The 26,926-nt window shown below is 39.0% G+C and overlaps 1 protein-coding gene and 2 long non-coding RNA genes across 3 annotated transcripts in view; 1 reads left to right on the forward strand and 2 right to left on the reverse strand.

Moving 5' to 3' along the window:
* The window catches only part of grb2b (growth factor receptor-bound protein 2b), a 52,340-nt gene extending 34,040 nt beyond the window's left edge, over window positions 1–18,300 (reverse strand). The window contains exons 1-2 of the mRNA XM_034190476.1: window positions 18,090–18,300; window positions 14,395–14,652 (exon numbers count right to left, since the gene is read on the reverse strand). Of these exons, the coding sequence (XP_034046367.1) occupies window positions 14,395–14,472 (78 nt within the window). The 5' untranslated portion in view covers window positions 14,473–14,652; window positions 18,090–18,300. The remainder of the gene's footprint in view (window positions 1–14,394; window positions 14,653–18,089) is intronic.
* On the reverse strand, window positions 3,332–13,780 carry LOC117527953. Its single transcript, XR_004565641.1, has 3 exons — window positions 13,770–13,780; window positions 3,767–3,856; window positions 3,332–3,408 (listed from the first exon to the last, which is right to left on the reverse strand). It is a non-coding gene; the product is annotated as an uncharacterized LOC117527953 (long non-coding RNA).
* On the forward strand, window positions 12,091–26,787 carry LOC117527954. The gene is made up of 3 exons (XR_004565642.1): window positions 12,091–12,103; window positions 18,746–18,753; window positions 26,556–26,787. It is a non-coding gene; the product is annotated as an uncharacterized LOC117527954 (long non-coding RNA).
* Window positions 26,788–26,926: the final 139 nt, after the last annotated feature.

A 26,926-nucleotide genomic window follows, 5' to 3' on the forward strand; every position in this document is an offset into this window, starting at 1 on the left:
TCTCCCAGTCACTGGTTCAGGTATGTTGATGACACATGGGTTAAAATCAAGCAACAGGAGGTTGAGGACTTTACAGAGCACATCAACTCGGTGGACTCCAATATCAAGTTCACACATGAGGATGCCAGAAACAACCATTTAGCCTTCTTGGACTGTGTTGTTACGATTGGAGAGAACAGGCAGCTCCAGACAGGGGTTTACAGAAATCCCACTCACACTGACCAACAGTTGCTCTTTGGCTCAAACCACCCCCTTGAACACAAGCTCGGTGTGATCAGGACGCTTCAACACAGAGCCCTACAGGTGCCCACAACTGCAGAGGGAAGGGCTGAAGAACAACAACTTGTCCGGAAAGCCCTCACAGTATTTGGGTACCCACGATGGTCCCTGGACAAAGTGCAGAAGTCCCAGAGAACAAAGAGACCAGATAGACAGGAGACGGAGACAAGAAGAAGAGGAGTGTCTCTCCCTTATTTAGCAGGAGTAGGGGAAGAACTACAGAGGATCTTCAGACAGCACAAAATCCCAGTTTACTTTAAACCGGTTAACACCTTGAGACAGAAATTAGTTCACCCTAAGGACATGATCCCTAGTTACAAACAGAGCAATGTAGTGTATTCTATGAGATGTCAGGAAAACTGTAGCAAACACTACATAGGTGAGACGAAGCAACCTTTACACAAAAGGCTATACCAGCACCGCAGAGAGGGCGCCAGTGGACCTCAGTCTGCAGTTCATCTCCACCTTAAAGACACTAACCACATGTTTGAGGACAAGGAAGTTAAAATATTAGCCAGAGAGAAGAAATGGTTTGAGAGAGGGGTCAAGGAGGCATTCTTTGAGAAACGTTTGAAACCCAGCCTTAACCGGGGAGGGGGTCTGAGAAACGCTTTATCCCCTGTTTACAATGGGGTACTCGGGTCAAAGCAGTTTCAGTCTTTTGTTCATGGTAATGAGTCATTCACGTCATCAGTAGAGTCGTCAAGGGAGCCACAGCTGCCCTGTCATTAAGAGGGTGCTAACTAGAGCACAATAGGTTCTAATTAGAGCTATTGTTTAGTCACTAGCCTTAGCAGTCTGCCTCTCGGTAGGAGGGGTCTGGTTAGGTTTAAAACTCAAGCTTTTGTGACTTCGGATCATTCTTCTCGACAAGAGTCAAGACAGAAGTCAGACCACCAGAGCAAGAATTTTAGCTGAGGAAGCTTCTGCTATTTGAAGCGAAATGTCCTCGCGTCAAGCAACCCAGTCCAGTCGAAGATTCAAGCTTCTCTACTTTAGCTTTAGAAATAATATTTTATCACAAAAGCTATTTTGCTCTTTATTATGTACAATTCATATTTGACTACTATTGGTCTCAAACCTATCATTGTAATGAAATATACAAGTATAAACAACTTGCAGTTGGCTAACTCCATAACTTTTAATGCTAAAGGAATAACCTTATAAACTAATTTTTATGATATTGCTCTGAGGAAGGTTAGTTTAGTTTAATGGCAAAACATTCCAAAATAAGGCCCAACACCCCCGCCAACTTTCAGGACGTACTTTTTTTTTTTTTTGCTGTTCTGCAAAATGATCCTATCCATGGCTTAAAGGTCTGTATTTGATCCGAGACGTGGACTTTGTGATGTGTGACACCCCTAATTAAACACCATATAAATGTGGCAAGTGTCACCAGTTACAACTTGTACATCATGCTGCCTGTGTGCCAAAAACAAAATAATATGATGGAATTGATTCAGCAGTTTGTTCGTACTACAGCAACTGGTGGAATCATTGATTACTCTGACAACAGAAAAATAACAGTCAACTGTATTGTGCAATTGTTTAAAAAATTGTACAATATTTGACAATGATCACCTAACAAAATTATGCACTTAAAAACATGCATAGTGGTCACACATTTTCCATATATTTAATCAATATTAGATAGCTGCAAGTTTTATTATTTTCAAATGTTTTAGGACAATAAATGTACTTAAAACATTTGCACAGTACGTCAACATCAGTTGAGTTTTACATGACTACTAGGGGTGTCGTTTAAAAAAAAAAAAATCGATTCACGTCCGAATCACGATTCTTATTTATTACGATTCTGAATCAATCCAAAATGTCCAAGAATCGATTTTTTTAAAAGCATTTTTTAAAACAATCTTGCTTACTCGCTACATGTACTGTTTGCCAGGCAACGGCTTCTGTACTACAGCGTCCACGCGAGGGGGGGGTGTTCCGGCATGCTTCAAACACTCGTGAGCTGCAGAGTTCAGTGGCTGTAGCTTAGCATGGTGGAAGAAGAGCTAATTCAGCCAGCACCGTCTTTGCTGAAGGCAAATGTTTGGGCACATTTTAGATTTTATTATTTGCTGTGTAAGAAGGAGCTTGACATGACTTATGCAGTGTGCAAAATCTGCAAAATGAAAGTCAAGTACTTGGGAAACACTTCAAATCCACAAGCCCACATGCTACCCTAACACAGCGGGGGAGCAGCGGTATCTGCTGACTACTGACCAGCGCTTCGCTAAACTGCCAGCCAACTCCAAACGAGCAAAGCAGATAAGTAAATTTACTTCTAGAATCACTTGATTAACCTTGTAAAGCTGCATTTTCTTAAACATTTTTTAAGTAATATAACTATTTCTCAGTGCTCTTTGAATTGAAAATCGATTCTGAATCGAATCGTCACCCCAAGGATCGGAATCGAATTGAATCGTGAGTTGTTGTACAATTCACATCCCTAATGACTACCTTCATCAATGTGGTTGCTCAGGTCTAGACTTTACTTATGTATGTGCCCTTTGCTGTCCTTTGTATGAGGATTTGGGCTGTGAATGTAAAATGAATTGAACATTGGTAAAACAATGACAGAATTGTACATGTACTACATATTCCACAATGATTAAGAGGTTTTATGAGTCAGGCAGCCAAAAATGGCAAAATCACAAAATATAGGTTTTTGAAAGCTCATATTTCCATATGCCTTGAGTGAGCCACATTGATTTTCATTTGTGTTAGTCTATCGGGTATGGGCTCTCCAAAAACATGAACATTTTGGCAGCTGACTCAAGGGACAGCCCATAGGTGACGCTGCAATGATAGATTAGGACCTCTTACTTTGATATGGTTTAAAATTGTGGCATCTGACTTTGGGCGCACAAATACAGGCACTTTTTGCCGCCAAAATGCAAAATTACCACTTTTTTCACAGTGACTTCTCCATGCGGCCCAAGTCAAACATGATGAAATATGGCTCATATTGTCACTCAGCATCTCTAGTTTCAGAGGTAACGAGAGTTTTGTGGCTGGTTTTGGTTGGACCACTTCACAAAGAGGCCAAATATGGTAAATTGGCAACTTCCTCCAATTTTCATGAAACTTGCAGAATTTGCTCCCATAACAGAGTAAAGCTGCCTCTGTAAGTTTGAGTGCAGTGTGGCAAGCCATTTTGGCTGTAGGTTGCCACCCAGTGGCCAAACAGGAACTCCTCCTCACCTATGGGCTGCGCCCTGAGTCAGCTGCCAATAATTTTCACATTTTTGGAGAGTCCATACCCGATAGACTAACACTAATTAAAATCAATTTGGCTCACTCAGGGTGCACGGATATATGAACATTCGAAAACCTAAATTTTGTGATTTTGCATTTTGGCTCATTTTGACCCCAAATTTCCACGACCCCCTAAAAAAAGAAAAAAAAGAAAAGAAAAAAAAAAGCAGACCCTTTCAAGGATAAAAAAAAAAAGACTTTTGTTCCTTTGTAACATATCTACCCATAAAATTTTTGGGGACAAATCTGAAGGGGCCATGATTCACCCTCTAATAGAAACCTGCCTGATTCTTATAAAAACTGGCTCTTAAATCTCACCACAGGGTTTTGATGTCTTCAATTCAACATTTTTATCCCATGTGGGCTAGAGCATTAGATAAGTCCTTATGTAAAAGATTGTTAAAATTTTGTATATATAAAAATGCGGCTGCCCACTGCATCTAGTGGTTGGATTGTGTCTAACTGTAATTAGGATGCAGAGGACAAATTTCATTGTATGTATGTACGATGACAATAAAGGCCTTCATATATATATACATTTATTTATTATGAGAAGCAAGGATACTGTGGGCATCAGGTCTGGTTCTACTGCGAGAAACATCAAGAGAGAGTCAGGTGTTGCACTTTAAAATTCAAAGTTTGTTTAATAAATTATCATGATAGGCATTAATCACACTTCTTATCATCAGGTCATATGCTTCATGAAAAGGACTGCCTTGCCATCAGCTTTTGTTTGGCTTCAATACACATTTACTGTGCCTCTGGGGTTCAGCCACAATCCTGCACTCAACACTGCTGAAACACAACAGAAGCCAACACAACATCCCATATGCCAACATGGAAGGGGGTTGGGAAAGCAAAAAAGCCAACATCCCCTAATGATTTTGCAAATGGTGAAGAAGCAAAGTGCAAACACAGGCCTGTCTTCTCATGAGAGGCTCCCTTTGTCCTAAGAGCCGAGCTGCTTAGTATTAGATAACACAGACACCAGTGGTGACAGAAGCAAATGATGAACAATCAGTGCATCACACCAAAGGAAGGCTTAAGGCCGAGTCACACTCTGACTGGTAGAGCAAAAGGATTAGTTACGTATTCAAATATTTTGTCCATTGGCAAATTCGTCAATCTCGCATGGAGTTGGGGCACGAATGGACAGATGTCATACTGCCTCACTCAACCCCAATGCATCTCCTCAGAGAGAGAGAGAGCGAGAGAGCGATTTATTTCTTCAAGCTGCCGCAGGAAAAATAAATGACATGCAGAGTACAAAATGGCAAACAAATGTGCAAGCAGCTGGAAAGCGCTCAGCTTGAATGCCGCTCAAAGTTTTGAACATGCGCAAAACTTTCTGACAAACTCGGCGGACATCAGCTATCAAGGAACTGATTTTGACCATAACAACCAGGTAACTGTTAGTAATCACATAAACGTAATAATATGAACTCTCCAGTTTACATACGCTTTAGTAATCCAACAGTCAGAAAAACCTGGTTTACATTGTTTCAGTTCTTAAGATGGATTTCTTTCGAAGTGGATAAAGAACAACTCTTGAAGAGAAAATCACAGAGTTTATAGAGAAAAGACAGTGTGTGCTCTCTCAGCAAAGAGGTTTGTGGCGTTGATGCTCTCACGCACGAAATATGTCGTCATGCTTTTAGGATATGCTGCTCAACTTTAACACATTTCTCCATAAACCATGTAGATCGGCAAGAAATTTGCTCTTTAGAATTCTGAAAAACACATAGGGATGCTGAAGCATGCTTGTGCATCCTGGTAATTTTTTTGGGACACATAACTGACTCAGAACTTTGTGATTTAATGAAGAATGTTACAAGTCCAGACAAGACAGGAGTGCATCCCGCTGTACCTCTGGAAATGTGACAACTGCTTTTACACATGCGCAAATGTAAAAGAACGAAATATATCAGACTGGTAATGTATACATATACAATACTGGGTAGAAATCCAACTGTGTTAATCCAACTTCTCAATCAGAAAACAGTTATCGGATAAAGCATATCGGATTTTGCCATTTACATGACCACTTAATAATCACGTAACGGCCAATAAATAGATAGCAACTTGATTTTTATGTGCATGTAAATGGGGCCAGTGTGACTGGGGCTTTACATACCGGCACACCATTTTGTACAGCACACACAATCCATAACACTACAAAGAATGACAAACTCAACATGCTACAAAGAATACTACTGGTCCATTATGGCTCTCAACAGTGAAATTATTAAGCTGAGCGGCAAATCAGACATCTGTGTCTCTCCTAAAGTCTTCAAAGCCCACCTCATGCTGAATCAGCAAGGATGGCAGCTAACTCGATCCAATGGTACTGACACACACACACAGGTGTGAACAGAGCTCAGTCAGTCAGATCTCTCAATTATATTTGGTCCAGACTGTCAATGTTGGCACTGGATGCACCTCTTATGAGTGTCCACGAGTGGCACACTGTACTATGAATCTGGTCTAGGACATGACAGTCAACAATGGTCCAATGTGACCCAGTCTGGAACTTTTATGGTCACTAGGGATCCACCTATTATCAGGCTGGCCAATAATGTTTTGTTTGGAACAATTAATTGAAAAATACTTTGAGGAAAAGTAATGGAAAGAAAGACAAGAAATAAAGAAACAGACATTTCCTCAACACATTTCTGAATGTGACACTATCAGCTCATGTAAAAGAAATGCTTCAGAATTTCAGAGGCAGTTGGCTGTTAAATTACACCACAAATCCCCCCCATGCAAATTTAATAAACAGTAATGTTTATCTCAACTCTTCTCCTCACCTTTCTGAAGAACTGCCAAAAACTCCTTACTTCATCCCTTACTGATCATGGGTCAGTGGTATGTGCTGTTTGTGCAGCAGACCCCTCTGCCCAAGACAAATTTCTCCCCAGGAAGACTAATAAAGACACTTTGACAAGGAGGGACAAATAATAGTTCCACAGTACTGACCTGAGATGATTCCACAGTGTTGTGGATGTAGTAGTGTGTGGCACCTGTGCATGCTCCCAGACCTGACAGTCCTGTTCAGCACAATGACCTCTACAAACAAAGGTGATATCATTCAACAGATTAATCACAGGGATGTTCCTGGGTAAAAATGCCAATGGGCCAAAGGCCAATGCACGCGCAGCCAGTCTTGAGGTCTGTCGATTTACAATATTTATGTATACTGCTGTTTTAACAATGGTAGTTTCTATTTTTAGGTGCTTGAATGTACTGTGCACTTACCATCTAAATGGGGAGAACAAAAACTAGATTAGCAAGCAAATATTAAGAGTCCAAGCACCCCCTGCGCTGCCGCAGGTACAGCCCTGGCCCAAGCAGGGATGACAGAGAAGCAAGCAGCAACACAAAGCGCACGCTTCCTTTTGGCCAAAATGTATACTTTTCTATTCAGCAGCCACCAAATAGTGGCAGTAATGCACCGATCAGCTGATTGGCCGACCACCAAAACAGAAGAAGAATCCTTGTTTGCTGCAAGCACATCTGGATAATCACTGCTGAGTCTAGGGTTGGCAACTCCATGAAAAATAAATAAGCGACATCTCGTTGACAGTGCCACCAACCCAACTGCTTTCACCCCTCATGGTGTGGTGAATTATTTTTGCCTTGTTATGTGCGTGTGAAAGGATTTTTAAACTCTGATGCATACTTTTTTCTAAATACAGGACAATTCCTTTTTTCAAGGGATGGTTGACAACCCTAGTTCAGTCAAACAATTTTTTTTTTTTTTTTGGTGAAGTGATTTATCATCGCCTTTGGTCTAATAGTAAAATGGCGCCTTGTAAGACGCTCAGGCAAGATCTACATGAAATTTAGAGCATGTTCGAGCTCTGAAATTCATATAAACATGCTTTGCAGCATCATCCAGTGGTGTAGCTCCACTAAAGTGGTCCTGATGAGCAGATGATCAGAAACACTCTGAAATACTCATTTTCTGGAGGGGTGGACTTTCCAGCTAGCTTAACTGCACATGCACTTTAAGTATGACATTTAGTTCAGTGAGCTCATAGCTGCACATTGAAGAGACCACAGACAGTTTGACATTAATGGGGCACAAACCTTTTTACCCTAATTTTACAGTTTGGGTGTAATCGTAATGGTTAAATTACTTGTTTTGGGGAGAACGGGGGCTCTCTCCCCATCAGGGGTCTTGTAGCAGAAAACCAACCTTGCAACTTCTGAGACACCTAGCTGGGAAACAGGAACTACAACAATATCACATACACGCCACCCCTGTCAAGACACCGGCGAACTAGCTGCTATAAGAAGAATCCCATGAAGACTTTATTCCTTACATGTTCATAATCATGACAGAGCCAGCAAAATAAGTAAATAAAAACATTATCAGCAGAAGCAAGGAAGAGAAAAACAGCTTGATGGAGTGAGGGGTCAAACATGGGTCAACCTTGGTTGGGAATAGCAGAGGTGAACGATAAAAAAGTGTGAAAAATGGATGCAGACCTATGTTCCTGCTGCTGGGCTGAAGCTATCGAGCAGAGTTCAATGTGATAGCATTTTTGAAAGCAAACACATAAACAGCACTACAAGCTCTTGCAGTGCCGGTTAAGTGTTTTGAGGGGTTGGGGTCAGCTCAAATACAATGACAACCACAAGCCTTTTCAGTGTTAAATCTAGAATCAGGGCCCGGTTTCATAAAGAAATCTTATTTTTTAGTCTACTAAGCTTACTTAATCGACTAAGGTTAATCGCCTAACATAATCCGTCTAATCACCGTTTCACATAGACGCTAAACTTGCAGAATAGCCATCTAACATTAGTCGATTTTCACAGGCATAAGCAGCCTCGCGAGTGCTGTTGTCAAGAAACGCCTCCAATGTGTGAGAGTTTTCTTTACTTCTGGGTTGGTCATTTGCTACAACCATGGCCGAGTCCACCGCAAGAGGAGAAGCGCACCCAGCCACGGCATCTGTAAACATTTCCAATGGATTATTCCGGTCCTGGAACACCCGCTCCCGCCACAAGACTGTCCTTCCTTCCTGCTCCATCAAGTGGTGGTACACAATAGATGCCATTTTTGAGATAAAACACTGAAGTTTTGTTTAGTCAACTAAACAAGATTAGGCCTCTTTCTGAAACCTGGCCCTGGAGGAGAACAGTTGAAACTACACAAACATGTAAATTATGACCACTACTACTACTAATTATACTCACTACTGCTCCCTTATTAGTAGACAGAGACAATCTACTGCAGAATCTTATCTCTGCCAAGGAGGCTACCTTTTCAGCAGCATTTATCTGTCTGCAAACAAAATTATACAAAACTTTTGTTTTCAGCAATTCTATAAAACATCACAGAATGCTCAGTTTTATTAAGGGACATGACAATTAAATTATGATGTTGCTATGGACATGGATGTGGCCCCTGGATCTCATCGTTCTGTCTTTTCAGAATCATAGGCCAAGTCCATCTACTGCAGGCATTTTCACTGTAGATTCAACAAGATGCTGCAAACAATAAGCATCTTCCACCCATTCATGATCAAGGCAATGGAACTGTTGCAAATAAGTCAATTTGGGGCTCTGATCAAAACAACAAGAAAGGTTACAACAAAAATACAAGGCTCACAGTTGAGTGATCCTTTCATAAACAGACATTCATTCTGAATTCAGCCATTAACTAGCAACAAGCTTTGCAAAAACCTTCTTACTACCTACCGTTTTCTGTAAAATAACTAGACGCCTTAGCAGTGAGAAAAGCATTAATTAAGCTCACCCACTTGATTATGGATTATCAAAGGATGATTTAAGCACATCTCTGTGCTACAAACATGTCATAGAAATGCTAAAGCAAAGGTTTCTCATTTTTATGAATCTACTCCTTCATAACATTGACAGTCACATTATAATAACTGCATTTAATCCAAAAAACAAAAACATCTGCATAAGAAAGTTGCTGTATGCAATTTCTAACATCCTGCCACCTCACAAAGGTTGAAAGCCCTGTCATGTGTCAAAACTGTACAGGAGGTGCAATTTTCAGCTGTCCCAAATGAAAGATTAGCATAGTGAAAGAAATGTGAAGTTATCTTTGGTCTTGGCACTGAAAATGGGGGTCTCACGTCGCATTGTGTGACAAGTTCAAGGTCAGACATTGTCACAGTCTTGTAACCAAAGTCAACATCTGACAAACATCCATCCTTTCATTCTAAAATAAATAAAGGACTACATAATGTGTTTATAAACAGCTGTTACAAGCAGATGCAATCTAACCTGTGTCCATAGCTTTATTTTTTCCCCTGGCAGAAAGATACAAGCAAGGTGCAGAGCAATCATTTTATTTAATTAAAAAAAAAGTCACACAGAAAAAAAGTGCCCACGGAGTACATTTCTAAGCTGCTGCTATAAGCAGACGCAATCAAGCCTGTGTCTGTATTCTTCATGCCGACAACTGCCAAATGCAGTCAAGGTGTGCAGAAGCTTCTGTCCTTCCAAACAAAGAAAGAAGTCACATGTAATGTGTTTCTAAACAGCTGATAAAACCAGTCACCTTCACCAGGAATATATAGACTGTCCAATCAGCTATCAAAAATGTTCTTTATTGTCTCTGTAGTGACAGATTTTGTGTGACATGTCTGCAAATTACAAACTGCTGCTTCTGTTGTCTTGGTTGTCAAGGTGATGTGATGACTTTTCATCCCACAATTCTGTGCTACATCATGCTGTCTGGATGCATCAAATCTGGAATAAACCCATGTCACACTTTGGCTTGTAGTGAATTTACAGGACTCCTGAAATTCCACATTGTATACCGGGATTAAAGTGCATATCCCCAGTAAATAAAATACCAAATGAGCCAACTATTCTAAATAAAGAATTATGAAAATATTGATGTATTGTGTTTTATTTTTGGTGCCATATACCCTGAGAAATTAAGACATAAACATTGGGAAATTAGCCTAATATTACCTGTCACTGATAAACAGTCTGAAACATCAAGCTGTCCAGAATATCCACTTTGATGACATCATGATAGGCCATGCCTCTCCAGGCACTTAATTGAAATGAACTTTAAACAACAAATTTTCCAAGTGTGAAAGTTTTTTTTTTTTTAATACTCTGACAGTGAATATGGTAAAATGGTAAAAATGCATGTTTTGCAAATATGCTGTAACTGGTGTCGCTTATTAGGTGGATAGATTTGAGTGCCTCTGAGACAGACAGCAAAAATTAAGCTTGATCACAGTGTGAAAATTTTATACTTTTCCTTTGTGTGGCCAGGAGAACTCTAACAAAGTGTGTTGCCTTTCCCAAAAACGTGGAACCGGCCGCATTTGTGGTTTGTGCTGCAGCATGCTAAGCTCAGCTTTTATGTGTGGGAAGCTGGCGAGTCTTGCTGAGAAAGCTGCTTCTGTGATCACAGAGTCGGACAGAAAGTGATGACGAGTGACCACTGTTTACAGGAGAGCCGTGACATGGATCAGCTTCCAGCCCTTGGTAGCTATTGGTTAAGCTGAGCTAAACTGATAGCAAAGCTAAGTGCTACTGGGACCCCCAGCAAGTCTGAAGAAGTCTGGTGGAGGAACGCTGTTTTCCTGTGGACACAAGACAGCACCACACAGCAGAACAATAACTCTACATGGCTCTGCATGAAAAGCCAGGTACGACAGCCCAAGTCCCTTCATCATGTCCAGAAGGCTGGGGAAGTTTGTTGAGTGGGCAATCTCATTCTGGGTTAGCCAGTACATGGCCCTCAGTGAGGCAGTCGGAGTCTGTGGACATTTTTAAGTCAAGACTTAAAACCTATTTTTACTCTCTTTCTTATGAGTAGGAATGGGTATTGATAAGATTTTATCGATATTGATGCCATTATCAATTCTGCTTATCGATCCGATTCCTTATCGATTCCTTTATCGATACCTCTTGTGAATTTTGTACTAAAAGTAAGCTTTACAGGTTTTCTATGTATTTCATTGAATCTTAAAGTAAATAAATATAAATTGGTCACTGTATCCTTGATATCTGGACATAAATAAAAACAAAACGGTGTTTCGCTTTGAAGTTAAAACTCCCGTTTTTAAGTTATAAAATACATCTATCAACTGTTTCAGAAGACCATAAGAGGTCAGTTTAACATAGAAAAGGTAAATAATACTCACAGACGTATGCTCTTTAGGGTTTTAGCAGGGAAAATTAAGTGAAAGAAAGAATAAACGAAGCAATAGATCGAAGCATTGCTTCAATCTGCGAACCACTGCTTCGATTGTTTCAAGGTTCAAAGCAAAACCGCGCTGCAGAAAAGTTGATTACGGACCCGCTGCAGGGTCTGTAATCAATGTACAGAAATGATCATTTTCCTGACAAACACCCCCCAAAACAACGGCCACTCTGAAGGACCAATACCAGAATCGTTAAGCACAAAGCTTATTGATGTCGGTGGATCGAATCATTTCTTAACGATATCCGAAAGGAACCTGTTCTCGATACCCATCCCTACTTATGAGTAGTTTTTATTTTGTTATGTTTTATTCTTTTACTTCTGTTGTTAATTACATATTTGAATTTTTTTTTAGTTTTATTTATGTTGAACTGTTCTGTGTGAGGCACCTTGAGACGGCTATTGTTGTAATTTGGTGCTTTATAAGCTGATAAAGTTGAAATTGAACAACATTTTACTGAGTCTTAAAGTAAATAAATATGAAATTGGTTACTGGATCCTTAAACTCTGGACATAAACTCTACATGGTGGATCCTTGATCTCTGGACATAAACAGAAATAAAATCTGTTAGTTTTTGTCAAAAGTATTTCCTTTCAGACATTATTATTGGCATGAATGTATTTCCATACCTCTGAGCTGCAGCTCTTGCAGATGTGCTGCAGGTCAGGTTTTTAAAGAATGCAAGACGTCTCATTTTGGGAAGAAAATACGTTTTAGCCAAATGTAGCTTATTGTCTGTATTGCAACGTTTGTAAGAGGTGTCATTTTATTTAAAGTGGCGATTCGTTTTGAAGTTATTAATTCAGAGAGGACTCTGTCTCGGCAGAGAGCCGCGCAGCGTTTAAAGCTGTGACAACGGAACGAAGGATGATTCTCGTTTCTCGACTGCAACAAGACAAGAGTCCCAGTTAGTGACTTTAATCCACACAAAAGTGACAAGATATTTTAATGGCTTTCAGAGAGGTTAAGAAGCGGACTTACCGCTTCTGAAGAGCAGCGAATCAAAGAGCCACGAGCCATTGAATCGAAGCATTGCTTCGATTCATGCTTCAAACTGGAGTCGCGCTGCAGAAACGGTTGATTACAGACGCTGTATTGGAAATCGTAACGGTCCAAAATTATAGTGTAAAGGGCCATAACGCAAGTTTGCGCTAGCTAGAACCCTGTGTACACAATGGATTAATTTTTTTCCTGAATACAGAGTGAGCTTACAAAGAGGTGGAGAAAGACAAATGTTGATTGCAAAATACAAGAATTTAACATGAGAGTCAAATTAAAGCATTTTACACTTGGAGACAAAAAGCAGCCCGGATTGACTGTGTGTGTTAGTGTAAGTCATGAAGTGGATGTTAACTGAACACAGGTGGAGTGACTTTCAGACAGGTAATAGTCAGCACCCGAGGTTACGTCACTATTGTGGCTAAAAATAGCTCTGAATCTGTTGAACATATTTCAGACGCTGTATGGCCAATTTCATTTTTAACAGCTACGTCAAAAGAGTTGGAAGTAATGATTCATAATTTGGTATATAATTTTTTTTAAATATAGTGTTGATTAGAGTAAGATATGCCCTTTATGAATGACACATCTTTGCAAGAAAAGACTCACTACTCCAATTAGAATGGATGAAAAGCTTATCTGGATGAAACACAAAAAGTCTTCATGGAACTAAATGACTCCAGCTGACCTCACTCAACCTATTTGGATCTTTGTAGGCAACAAAAGTACGGATGTAAATTAACTACTCATGCCCAAAGAGCTACACAACACAGATCACTTAAAATGGATCATACAAAAGGAAAAGCTTGCTTCTTTTACCACTCTTCTTTCTGCATTGCAGAGTAAGCACTGCTTAAGAACACTGCTGTCACTTAAGGGCTACAGCATCAAGGTCAGCAGTCTCTAACCATGTGCCACGAAGGACCAACATGGTGCAGCTTGTCACTGTAATCCCACCGGAATCCTTTCACTGATGACTCCTTTCTTCTTTTCAAAAAGTGATCAGCTGCACTGTCAGACCTTCAATAGAGGCATCATGACTGCAGACTTGTCTAAAAGCAGTCTGTCATAATTGTACATTCTCAATGTATTTATCGTGTGTACCATTAAATTATGTGGTGCCATGTTATATATTTTAGACTATAACTGAAGTTTAGGGGAGGTGATGGTCTAGTAGTTAAAGCGTTGGGCTTGAGACCAGAGGATCCTTGGTTCAAATCCCAGCCTGACCGGAAAATCACTAGTTGCCCCTAGTTGCTCCTGGTGTGTAGTGGACGCCTTGCATGGCAGCAGCCTCACATTGGAGTGAATGTGAGGCATTGATGTGTAAAGCACTTTGAGTGCCTGATGCAGATGGAAAAGCGCTATATAAATGTAGTCCATTTACCAGTATTTTACTGATAAACCATGTGGTTACATATACATACAAGTATGCACAACATACATAAATGAAGCAACATTTCTGCTGCGTGGAAATCCTCAAAGAAGGCTATATATATATATATATATATATAAAAAAAGATCCGACAGTTTAACTAAAATTTATATCAAAGACATGACTTTCAAACAACATAAGGTTTTTAAGTATTTCTCAATTATGAGCAACAAAGAACACATAACATGAAATAAAAGACACATCATGTACCTTAAGGATTTCCCCACGCTTGAAACTGAGCTCATCGTCAGCAGTGGCTTTGAAATCATATTTGGCAATTGCCTCCATGGTCCTTGTTGCGTGTAGGAAAACTACTCGCCTGTAATTGTGCGTCCTAGGGACTGGTTTAAAAAAGAATTAACACTTATCCAGGATTCTGCAGCCAGATGTTTTTCTCCGAGTCTCTCCTCCAGTCTGTGACTCGTTCCTTCAGGGCTCAGACCTCGCATAAAAGACACAATAACGTATCTGCAAACATAAAAGTTATACTCAGTTAGTGTACTTAAAAACTGTATTAATTTACACTTAAAGATACTGTACCATACTTTTCCCAATAACTTAGTGATTGATTTCACTGAACTATAAGGGTTTTAAATAACTTCACTATGTTACTGTACAATCTCCAAACATGCATAATGTCAGACTGTAAAAGTTATTTAATTCCTAAACATTATATTATTTTGCATTTTAGATTTAACTGGAATCATTTGTAGAAAGTTGGTTTTGCTGACATTAAAGTGTAACTTTCTTACAATCTGCAGAAATAATTTAGATAAAGTTTTTTTTTTTAACTTTGCCAAAAACAAAACATTTCAAAACGGTACCCAACATTTTCGTTGCAATGGTACGCACACAGCGAGATACACACATATTTGGACAGTGACATTTTTTTGTAAATTTGCCTCTGTATACCACCACAATGGAGTTGAAATAATACAATCAAGATGTGACTGAAGTATAAATTTTTAGTTTTAATTCAGTCCGTAAAAAAAAAAAAAAACACTACTGCACTAACTGTGCAGTAGTTAAAATTAGTCGCTAATCTTATACATACTCGATCCATTTTCAGAGGCCAAAAAAATAATTATAAATACAAGGAATGTAGTTGATATTTAATGAAAATCCTTTGAAGTCAATGACTTCTGAAAATCTGAAACCCACAGATGTCACCAAATGTTCAAGGCTTCCTCCTTTGAGATACTTTTCCAAGCTTTTATTGTTGCCTCTTTCAGTTGCTTGGCATTTCTGGGTCTTTCTACCATCAGTTTTAATTTGTGTACATAAGTTAATTGGCTACTGAAGAATATTCCATTTATTTGTTTTGAGAAGCTCTTGACTAGCTGAAGCAATAGATTTTGGGTAATCTTCACCGTGAACTCCATCCTAGTAATTGGCCACATTTGGCTGAATCTGCACTCATACAATATTCCTCTACATTTTGAAATTCATTATGCTACTTCCATTAGCAGTCACATCAATAAACACCAATGACCCAGTTCCACTGGCAGCCATACATGCTCACGCTATAACACTGCCATCTCAATGTCTGACACACGATGGGGTATATTTTTCAGTCATAAACTGTTCTTTTTTGTTTCCAAAAGAATCTTCTCTTTCCCCCATTTTTTTAATTTGTAAAAAGAAGGCAATTTGAAAACTGAAAATTCTGTTTAAGTCCTTCATCACTTTTAGCGAATGTGTGGCACACTGCCATCTTACTGCCAGTAGATGGGCGATTCTATGGTAACGGAATTACAATCAGCGCACATTTTTAACGGGGAGCTAAAATATGGCCAGATTTTCCCGTCGCCGAAATTCCGTTACCATAGAATCACCCAGATGGCAATTTTCAGATATATCTGCATCATCTATTTTTTCCCCCTCCCTAATGTTGGTATTGTATCGGCCCCCCAAAAAGCCATATCAGGCGGGCTGTAGTTAATTGATTTATTTCTGGTCAATTATGGTTTTCTTCACTTATAGACACCTCTTTGAACCTCATATTGCAAGTTTTAATATAAATGAAATGCAATATTAACACTTGAAATCAACTCGACATTTTAATTTACCATAGAATAATTAGGGAACAGGCCCCATCTGGCCCTGACATTGCTTGTCAGTCAAATGTAAAATAACTTGTATCCTCTGAAAATGGACAGACTATCTACAAAAAAAAAAAAAAATGCACTCTGTTGAATTAACGATGCAAGTTTACACTATACATTACACCTACACATTTCTTTTAATTCACTGCAGTGGTGTACGGGGTGTGTGTGTCAAAATACATAAATACACAGAACTCTTTACCAAGGGGAAATTAATAACACTAACAAATAATTTAAACTTGACAATTTTAGTAGCTTGCTTCATTTGGGCTCTTTTGCAGACACTACCGAGGAACTTTGTTTCTCTCATGAGACCTAGCAACAATGTTCTTATTACATATCTACAGTTTATTACAGGCAGCAATGTGATCATATGGTTAAGCAAACACAGGTGACAGTGAATGATCCTGACTAAGCCAACAGCTACCGAGTTAAATGGATAAAACTACATTATCTTATTAACTTGTTAGTTACAGTACAGTCCTAATGGATTTACGCAAACTAAGGCTATTAATCTGAATCCGACGGTAAGAATAAAAAACACAAATAAGCTGCAAGAATAAATATATAAAAAGGCAATTTTAAGCTAAAGTAACTGAATTTTTTCCTCCCTGCCAGTCCTTGAGCTAAACAGTTGTAGCAATACTTTATCATGATAAATACCCCAAAATGTTATGGCAAGACAAAGTACAAGTAGACACAACTGAGCAAAAGCACACCAAACAAGGAAAACAGACTAGAGCTGACTAAATATTAAAGAACTTACAATGCAATTAAACATACTCATGGCGATGATATAAAAAGAAAGAAGCCGTAAGTGTTTCAACGTGTTCTCAAAATCTGCATATACAATAAAACGGTATCTTCTAGGGTTGTGGACCTGTCAAGGGGGCATCAGAAATTTTAAGCGAGACAAAAACGTGTTTAATGGAGATTATTTTTTACCCCCAAAGGCACCAAAACAATTTGGCTACTTTGTATGTCAAATATGTCAACATATTTGAATTGAATTGAATTTCATTTAGGGTGCCAACATTAGGACAGCATATCATTTGTTCCATATCATTGAAAAGCGTAACTCTTTCCAGGTAACCATGTTACTTGGTGTAGTAGTCTGTGTATACGAGGTGATCTAACGGTGAGGAACACAACGTTCCTGAAAGGTTTGTTAAGATAACGGGACGATGGCTCTTTGTGGTCATTGTTTCGGGTAATACGACCGAGACAACTCAAACCACGACCATTGTACTCGACACACAAAAACTAATAATAACAATGCACGTTAGAAACAGTGAAAAACAAAGTAATGAAAGCGACGTCGGCCTCCAAATGAAGCAGCAAGTTTTCATCGAGAACATCTATGCGACCTTCTCGTCAAACGTGACATTTCCAGATGGACTCAATTTCGATTTCTGACTGGTCTTCACACAAAAATCGACATCGGGATCGATTCCTTTCCAGAGAAGCAGACTGCGCCCAGTGTTCTACAGAGCTAGCTCACCGGCTAACGCTCCTTTAGCATTAACAGGCGAGGCGATGTGGTTTAATCAAAGTTAACCCCGTTACTTTAAGAAAGTGAGCAAAGAAACTACGTCAACACCAAAGACAAAAGCTGTACTAACGGGCGAGGCCTACTGGCTAGCTTCACGCTGATAAAATTTTGAAAAGGAAGAAAAACATTTTTTCGCCCTCACACACACACACAGTGTAGGCTGTTGTTGCTAGCGTGTTTCGCCCAAGCTGCGCCGTCAGATAACAAACACCACACAACTTTTATACACACGGAAAACTGACACTCACCGGCTGGTTGATTCCTTTTAGATAGTGTCTCTGGAAGGAAGAAAAACTCCCGTGTACGTCTCCACTCCCCGTTTCCTCTTCTGAGGCACCAAATGCTGCTTCTGTCGCTTCGCACCCGCGATCCTAAAACTAGCTGCGAGCTGTTAGCTGTTAGCCCGAGCTGCGCTACGTTTCCGCTTCCTTCCGCGATGTTGCGGCTCGTCTGTTTCGAAAAGAATAAAATAAATTAAGTAAATAAATAAATAAAACTTTGCACGCACACACACACACACACACACTATATATATATATATATATATATATATATATATATATATATATATATATATATATATATATATATATATATAGATTTTCCCTTAACTTTCCCCTTATAATCGACGCTTTTTGACATTACGAATCATGTTCCAGACAATTCCATTTTATACAATAGTAAAGTCTTGGCGGCCTTTATATTGTTACAGCATATATCCTTGTAATTCTCCATGGGCAGACTAAACAGCCGCAGTTATATATAAATATAATATAAATAGTTGTCAAAATGATGGGTTTGAAACGCTCCATATGCCATATGAGGGCGACATCTAGTGGCCAAAAGCAGGCAACTGCACAGGGAGAATTCTCGAAGCCAAAATAAACATGGAGACAATTAGAAGAACAACCTGTTGTCACTGCTCAGACGGGTTGCTATGTTTGCTAATAAAACAGAGGTAACTGCAGGACACATTTTGGCATATGTGATTTTATTGGGCGCTTTCTGCATACTTAAATGTGGGTTATGCAGGGCTGTATCCAGGGGTGGGGTGGGTGGGGGAGTTATAAGGTACTGATTACTGTATACCCCCCACTCATGACCAAAACATATACTCAGAATTTTTAAAAACACCTTTATTTACCACTCTAGTCACATTAAATCAAAAGCTACTGCGTGAGAGATCCAGGTTGGCATCTATGTGTGGTCATCATGGTAGAATATAGACTTGCTAAAGGTAGTAAAAAGTCTGTTGTTGCTGGTGCTATCATCCAAGATGTTGGTAAAGGTCATCCTCCTGAGGTTGCATCAGGCAAAGGTGGTCATGATGTCTGTAATGCTGACATCTTGGTGAATCAGTGTCATAACAAGGCCTGTAAGTCATGACCATGCCGCTGTAAAGACGTGTGTTCAGCCACTCAGCGTCTCAGTATTAGGATACACTGCAGCATGTAGAAGGATGTCCAACCACTGTTTCTGGGGTATTCGCCATTTTGCAGTTGTGAATCTCGCGCCATCTCACGGTCCGTGACTCACGCAAGAGGTCAGTTTCAGCAGAGTTCCGGTTCAGGGCACAATGTAAACAAACCTGGTGAAGTGTGGACAACAAGACAACATCAGGGCACGGCATAAGTCCATCACAGGTGCTACACCTCCTCTAGATAACCCTCTCAACTTGGGAGAACGTGTCATAATCATAATCGCCCGTGAACTTGCTGGATCAACACCATCCACATCGCCGCTAGCCATTGTTTACATGCGATTTGAGACGCTGGAACTCTGCTGGCATCACAGCGCATTCTGGGAAGTGCATGGGCCCACCAGGGGGATTATGGGAAATGTTCAAGTATGGAATGTTCTTTGCTGACACTGCTGAACACCTGGCTGATGTGATCCAGCCCGTCTTTTCAGCAACCAGCTCAGTCACAGCCACAATGATAAAACGCTGAGTGAAGCCAAGAGGTTCACTGCACTTAAAATTCAACTTTGCTCATATTAACTCTCAATGTGCATCTCAGAAAGATTAACTCTGTTTTAGTATGCAGGAAAATGCATAATTTAAAGCCTGGAATTACCAAATTTTCCTGCTCTGAGACCGACCCCCCTGAGTGGTGTGTGGAATATATAAGACTTGTTCTTCCAATCTGCTCCGTTTCATTCAATGGTTTGTAATGTTTTGTTATTTCTGCTTTTTCTGTTTTTTTTTCTCTTAAATGAATGGAAAAAAAAAAAAGCCAGGCACCTTCAGAAGTTTTAACCACCACCTGGCAAGTTGACAGTCCTGGTTACAGCCCTGTTATTGGGAGAATGTCACTGCCCCTGGAGCTACAAATGAGAGGGAGGGGCAACACCTCCAGTAGAGGGGTGGGGCTTATTTGATTACCCCTATTTGTTTGTGAACAAGTGGTTTCAAAATGTAGCAGATAGAATTCAAAACAACCCTTGGGTCAAGGGAGGTCAGGTCAGGACTAGGAGGAGCATGTACCAGTACTAAACCCACTACTTCGTGGAATTATCCCAGGAACTGGCTGGCAACCACCCAGACAGACAAGTGGTGCATCCCTGTCTCTGGAAAGTCGCTGTCTATCTGCTACAGCCAGGTGATACATGGGGGTCCACTTGTGAAGTCACTGAAGGCCTCAGTCAGTACTGAAGTACCTGCACACCAGATCACGCTCAGGCAAACACACCACATGGTCATAGTGTCGCAACTGACATTCCCAAACAATGCAACTAGCACACCTCATGTGGTTCTTTCTAAGTCGCCACTCATTGGACATAAAGTCATTCCAGCTGTACATAATGATTCCCTGAAGAGACACAGAACCAAAGACATCCAGATGTTATCGGAGAAAGTGTGCACAGTGCCACCTTTGTCTGTTCCATCAGCAGTTATTCAACTTCATGTTGGAGTCTCACGAAGTCCATCCATCCATCCATCCATCCATCCATCCATCTTCTACCGCTTAGTACAATTAAGGGTCGCGTATTTTCTTAAAACAATATGAAATTACAGCTGCAGTTTGACAGGAGGCACATGGGATCCTCAAGCCTAGATTTTTCTTAACCCGTTTTCTTGTATGAAATTGTTTCTTTGTTGCGCTTGACCACAATCACAGGCACAGAAGCCTGTAACTCTTTCAGAGTTGTCATGGGTGTCTTGGAGATGTTACCTCACTAGTGTCCTTCTTGCACAAAAACGTTTTACCACACAGTACCATCCTGTTTGTATTTATTCATGATTGCTGGAAATGAAGTCCAAAAAATATCCAGTGACATGGAAAATGATCAAGTATCCATCCCGATTGTCGAAAGACAACAAAGTGATTTGTATTTTTATAACTGTTCCACACAGAAGATACTTTTGTTAATCTGAGGGATTTTAGAGATACATCCAAAGCCGGCCAGTGTATTTACCAATAAGAATTAAAAAGGGAAGTCTGAGAGATGAAGACAACAACCTCGCTGTGCTGAGTTTTTTCCATTAACAGCCTTATATTGATCTGAATGCTATTTTTTTTTTTTTTTTTTAAAGTAGGCAAGATAATCGATAAAAAACACTTTAGGGTGAGGGCTGTAATCTCAGAGTAACAAACAATACATAAATTAGCCACGACAGTTTCTTGATGAAAGTTATTGATCCGAGCAAATGTCATAAATGATTCATTCACCATGAAATACTTAGTGAGAAAAACTGCGTTTAATTTGCAAATCCATTAAACTTGCAGTGCATTACACGGACTTCATACAGTCCAGAATACACACACACCTTTGTGTTAAATCTAACTCAGCTTATACTCCATCTTCTGACCTTATTTGTTAACCTGAAACAGTGTCTCATATTTTAATCTGATATTTAAATTACATAATTACATATAAGGTACAAAATGTATTCTTAAAAAAAAAAGCAGATTATAAAATATAATCTTATCATAGAGCCTTCATTTATGAGAATTATTTTCAGTAAAGAATTTTGTTGAATGAAAAAACAAACAAACAAACAAACAAAAAACAAAAACAATCAAGTGACCAGAATTACAGAGGCAAACAATCTCTTCAAATAAAAAACATTTTTAAATATTCCCTCATACATGTGAATTACAAATGTACAATGCACAAGTTAAAAAATGCATTTAAGTGTAAAAAAGTAAAATCAATAAGCAGGAATGTGTGCTAAAACAATAAAAAAAATTATATTTGCTTAATCTACTTATTGCAGCCAATCCCACAAAACTTGGTTGTTTAAACAACAAACATACCGGTAGTTTGCAATTAATTGTAACAATTTGTTTTTTCCATTTCAACATCCATGATTTGTGGAACTGGTTGACATAACCAGATCAGGTAAATATAGGATGTGATTTCTTCGAGTGGAGAAAATGTGGAACACAATGGTATTACATCACAAATTAGGATTTTTTTTTCCACTCCTGTAAAAGAAACTAGACAGTGCTCTGAAAGCACACACCTTCACCAACGTTCTACACGTATCTCTGTAACTACTAGAGATAGATTTTGGCAGGATTACACACAAACAACTAAACTGATTTTCTTGAAGTTTGGGAAATGGTGGGGCATGGGGCAAGAAAGAAACCATCTGATCTGATTGAGGGGGTGGATCCAGGATTTTTATTTATTTATTTTTTACTTTAACATTGTGAAATAGACAGTTTTCAAGATTTTCAGGAATTCCTCAAGAGATAATGGACAGATCTTCATTATCGCTTGAGAAATTGACAAAATGCCCTATCTCGCAATGTCAAAGGAAGTGCAAATATAACGCAATGCTAAAATACCCTCGGCTGTATGGGCATTGTGTTCTTTACATGTTCAATAAAGCCATCAATCAAATCAATCAATCAAAAACAATATTTACATTGAACAGCATCGTGCATGTGGGTACATGAGCTTTTGACAAGAGCAAGGAACATTTGTAAATCATTTCTGTGCATTTGCTGATACTGAGACAAATTTCATAAAAGTTAGCTTTGAGTTAGCGAAGGTTAGTGTGCACGCTAACGTTCGCAATTTTGCTCCAGAGGTGTTATTAAGTTCCAAAAACAGCGTTTTCAGTTTTACAAATATTTATTTCTCTCTAGCTTTGACAGAATAAATGACAAAGAGGTTGTAATAACACACAAATGAAACAGTTTTGCAGCTAGCTAAACCAGCCTGTGATGTCATCAAGTTAATGTTGGCAAAATCTCTTCTAAATCACTTCAGAGGTGTTATTAGGTTTTAAAAGTGTTTATTTCTCGCCAGCTTTACCATAATATATGTGAAATATGTTATATAAACGCATAAATGATGCAATTTGAGACAGCCCTGCCACTGATGTCACGGCGCAGCTCTACTCTGATTGGCTGTTACCCCTGACACTGAAAACCACTAAAAAACAAACAAAACCCTCAGAACAGACTGAAACAGAATGTGACTTTTTAACCTCTTAAAATAGGTCAAGGTTAGCCATCTTTGAACTTGTCCAAGGTCTGTGTTCCAAGAATACTCCCTGTGAATTTCAAGACCTTGGCAGTAATATGACTGGACTTACGCTGAGCACAGACAGATGGACGGACGTAGTGCAGCAGATAAGCAAAAAAAAAAAAAAAAACACTTCAGGTAGTGACAAAAGCATAAAATTTGGTATATTTGCTCAATATTGCATTCTCTTGTGAAAACATTGGATGGCCACGCAAAATTTCAAGATGGCCGCCATTTTTCAAGATGGCCACCAGTTTTATGAATTTCCGGCATTTTTCGTGAATATATATGAATATGGTACTTCATTTATCACTCATACAGTGTGCTACTGTGTAGGAGAGTGATCCAATACATCACAAAGTAATTTATTTAGCATTCTAAGAAAAAAGGCATGAAATATTGCTGCCACAAAATTCTTTTATTTTTGCTTATAACTCAATTGCAACAACAGAAAATAACGTGTTCATTTTTTTCTTCAAGCCTCCACTTGAAAAGCCAAAAAATCACTTTCTAAAGTGTTAATTGAACAAAATATTGTGTGCATGGAAATAACAATAACTAATATGAGAAAACAGTATCCAAATGGCATTGATGTGGTATCAGTGCACGATTTTTGACACTGACTGCTGAAGGATATGAACGACATCATAGTTCCTGTGAACAAAATAACCCCACAAATAAGTAATAAATGTAGAAGAAGAACTTCCAAATTTGCAAAACAATACGAGTACACATTACTTCTGTGTAATATTCACCCTTTTCTTAGATATTTGTGATGTAAATTGTCGCATGATTGAAAGATGGAAATGGAGCCAAACGACAAATAAGTAAATAAACCCCATATAGTCCACCAACTTTGCAATGCAAAGAGGTGCTACAGTGGAAGAGTGTTTTTCTTCAAACATGAAAAAATACATTTATTGAAGTGTGTCAATTTCAAAGTGTTTGCTAATTATATTGACACTTTCAAATCAAAATACTCATAACCAAACAAAAAAAAAAGGGGGGGGGGGCAAGGGCTCAAGAGAGAGGCTGCTCATACCTCACATTTACAACTGCAGAGCTGTGCAGGCCAGGCCAAGTCTGTAGCATTTGCATCTGCCACGACAGCCAGACTTGCAGACACATTTGGTGAGTTGTTCACAACTCTTTGCAATTGTTGAGTTGGCTGTCCAGTAGACCTTCCATTCTTCACCAGCCTTGGTGCAGCTGTCTAACTAAATCTACCAATTTCTTTCTACACTGTTCTACCAGCTAATTGATATGGGGCTATTAGACAGCATTTGGGACACTAAACCACACTAAACTAAACTACCTGCATGCACTACACAATTAGTCATAATCTACCACTGGAGTTAGTAAAGCTACATGAAGGTAGAGCATTATTAAAGGAAGATTCGCTGACACTGAACCCCATGCTGAGTTACACAGCAGTGAAGTCACCAGTGTGCCCTGGTTGTGCATTGACATTCACTCCTCTTAACTAAACTTTTATTATAATACCACCATCTAACTTGTATATATACATGTATTGACAGCTATACAGATGTATGTGTCAAACAGTGTGTGTACCACTCATTTTATAAAAAACTTTTTCAGAGGAGACATAACGCACTGAAATTGTGCGTTTTCGTTGCGATATTTGATTCAGTCCTCATTTTAAAAAGCTGTAGACAATTATTAACATAAATGCATTGTGAAATGGTTTATTGGAACTATTTGAAGTACATAAACGGAAAAAAAATGTTAAAAAACATGAACAGAGACAAACAATGGCCAAATTAGGAATTTGCTCGGCGGCCATCTTGAAAATCGGAAGCCATCTGTAAATTTTGAGTGGCCATCCAGTGAATTAAAAAAAAAAAAAAAATAGCCTCTGAAGAACACATGTACCAAATTTGAGACTTTTGTCACGAACTGAAGTGTTCTGGTGAAAATTTGGATTTATCTGCTGCACTAACGGATGCAAAGCCTTCGCAATACCTGATGGCCATATTTGATGGCCTCGGGTACAAACTACTGGACCCACCGCCTAAAATTGATCTACTCTAAAAGTTAATAGTTACTTGGCTCATGCTCCACTTTTTCACCAGGCTTCAAGAAAATTGTTTGTGTAGTTTTTTCATAATTCTGCAAGACAGACAAGCAACACTGAAAATGTCGGCGACAACACGCAGGCTGTAGATGCAAAACTGGCGGTTACAGCAGATAACTGTGAATGAAATACAGATATGAACACTTGCAGCAACTGCTGACAACTGAATGTGGTGACACACGTCTGTAGGTTTATGAGAAAGTGAAAATGTATGATTACCCTTAGGAACCATAAAGCCACCGGTTGCAAAAGAAAGCCTTTGTGTGCTTTTGCACGCTGACATTTCTCTTCAATCAAAAATGAGAAAACTGCCTCAGACTGATTTTTGCCTGCACCTGGTCCTGCCAATGTTGGCACTTTATTAATCATAACTTTAATCAATCCTCAAAGGCAAAAACTAATTCTCTGTTACCACACATGCATAAAAAGAGTCTGAACTAAAAATTTCATTTTATAGCTCTTGTCAGCTCGTGGAAAGGTGATAATGAAAGTCGTGTTTCAGTTTTACAACCCACATTACTTCCTGACATTGCTAAAATGGTTAATCATAACTGTATAAATTTTTCCTAAATTTTCTCTCAGTGTTCTGAAGTATTCTACCATGAATCCAACATACAAAGCTTTCTGTTACACTAATTCAGTTTAAAGTTCCCCACAAAGTTCCTATTGTCTAGTAATGTGGTAACTACAAATTTTAGATTGAGCATCTTTTCAGTAAAATACCTGAAATATATAATAAAATATAAAAATGTGAGCATGTGAGCTCTAATCACATAAGAGAATATAGAGACACTTTTTGATGAAAATACAACAACATAACAGGAAAAGGAGAAATGACAAGGCAAATCATGTTTTTGTTAGCAGCAATGTTTACAATGCAGGAACACATCACTCAAAGTTATAATAGTTTGTAACACTCAAAAACATTTTGACTTGTTTTAGACCATTACCAGGTTGAGTTGTGACCTTCTAGCACATGCTAGCTTTAGCTTACTTAGCGTTCCTTTCTTTAGAAACTGCCTCATCATGTTACATAATGAAATTGTGCTTTCCAAATAAATTATAGGGTTTTGTTGTTTTTGCTAACAGCAACTTTTATATATGTAAGAAATACAAGAGACTTTTTTTTTTTTTTAAGTTTAAGCACAACCAGTTCAGACAGCCAACTCGAGTATTCATGGAATACTGTCCAGCAGACAAAGTTAGCACACCTTTGTCATGAGGTCTCGACTGATAAATTCTCTCTCTCACACATGAGGAGAACCAACAAGTCCTCCAATTCACATGATCATATGAATTTGTTCATACTCTTCAATATCGCCTAGCTACAGCTAGGTGATCTGTGGGTATCTTCTTGGCATTTTCCAGTTGCCAGGGTCCTCATCACTGAGGCTCAGGATCATGTCCAGAGAAAAGCGACAGATTCCGTCTACCTATAATGCAACATGTCTCTACGCAACCATGCATGCTCGCAAGATCATTGGGAGACTTCCAGTTTGGCGCTGTGCG

Source organism: Thalassophryne amazonica, chromosome 16 (assembly GCF_902500255.1).
Source record: "Thalassophryne amazonica chromosome 16, fThaAma1.1, whole genome shotgun sequence".
In the NCBI taxonomy this organism is placed as follows: domain Eukaryota; kingdom Metazoa; phylum Chordata; class Actinopteri; order Batrachoidiformes; family Batrachoididae; genus Thalassophryne; species Thalassophryne amazonica.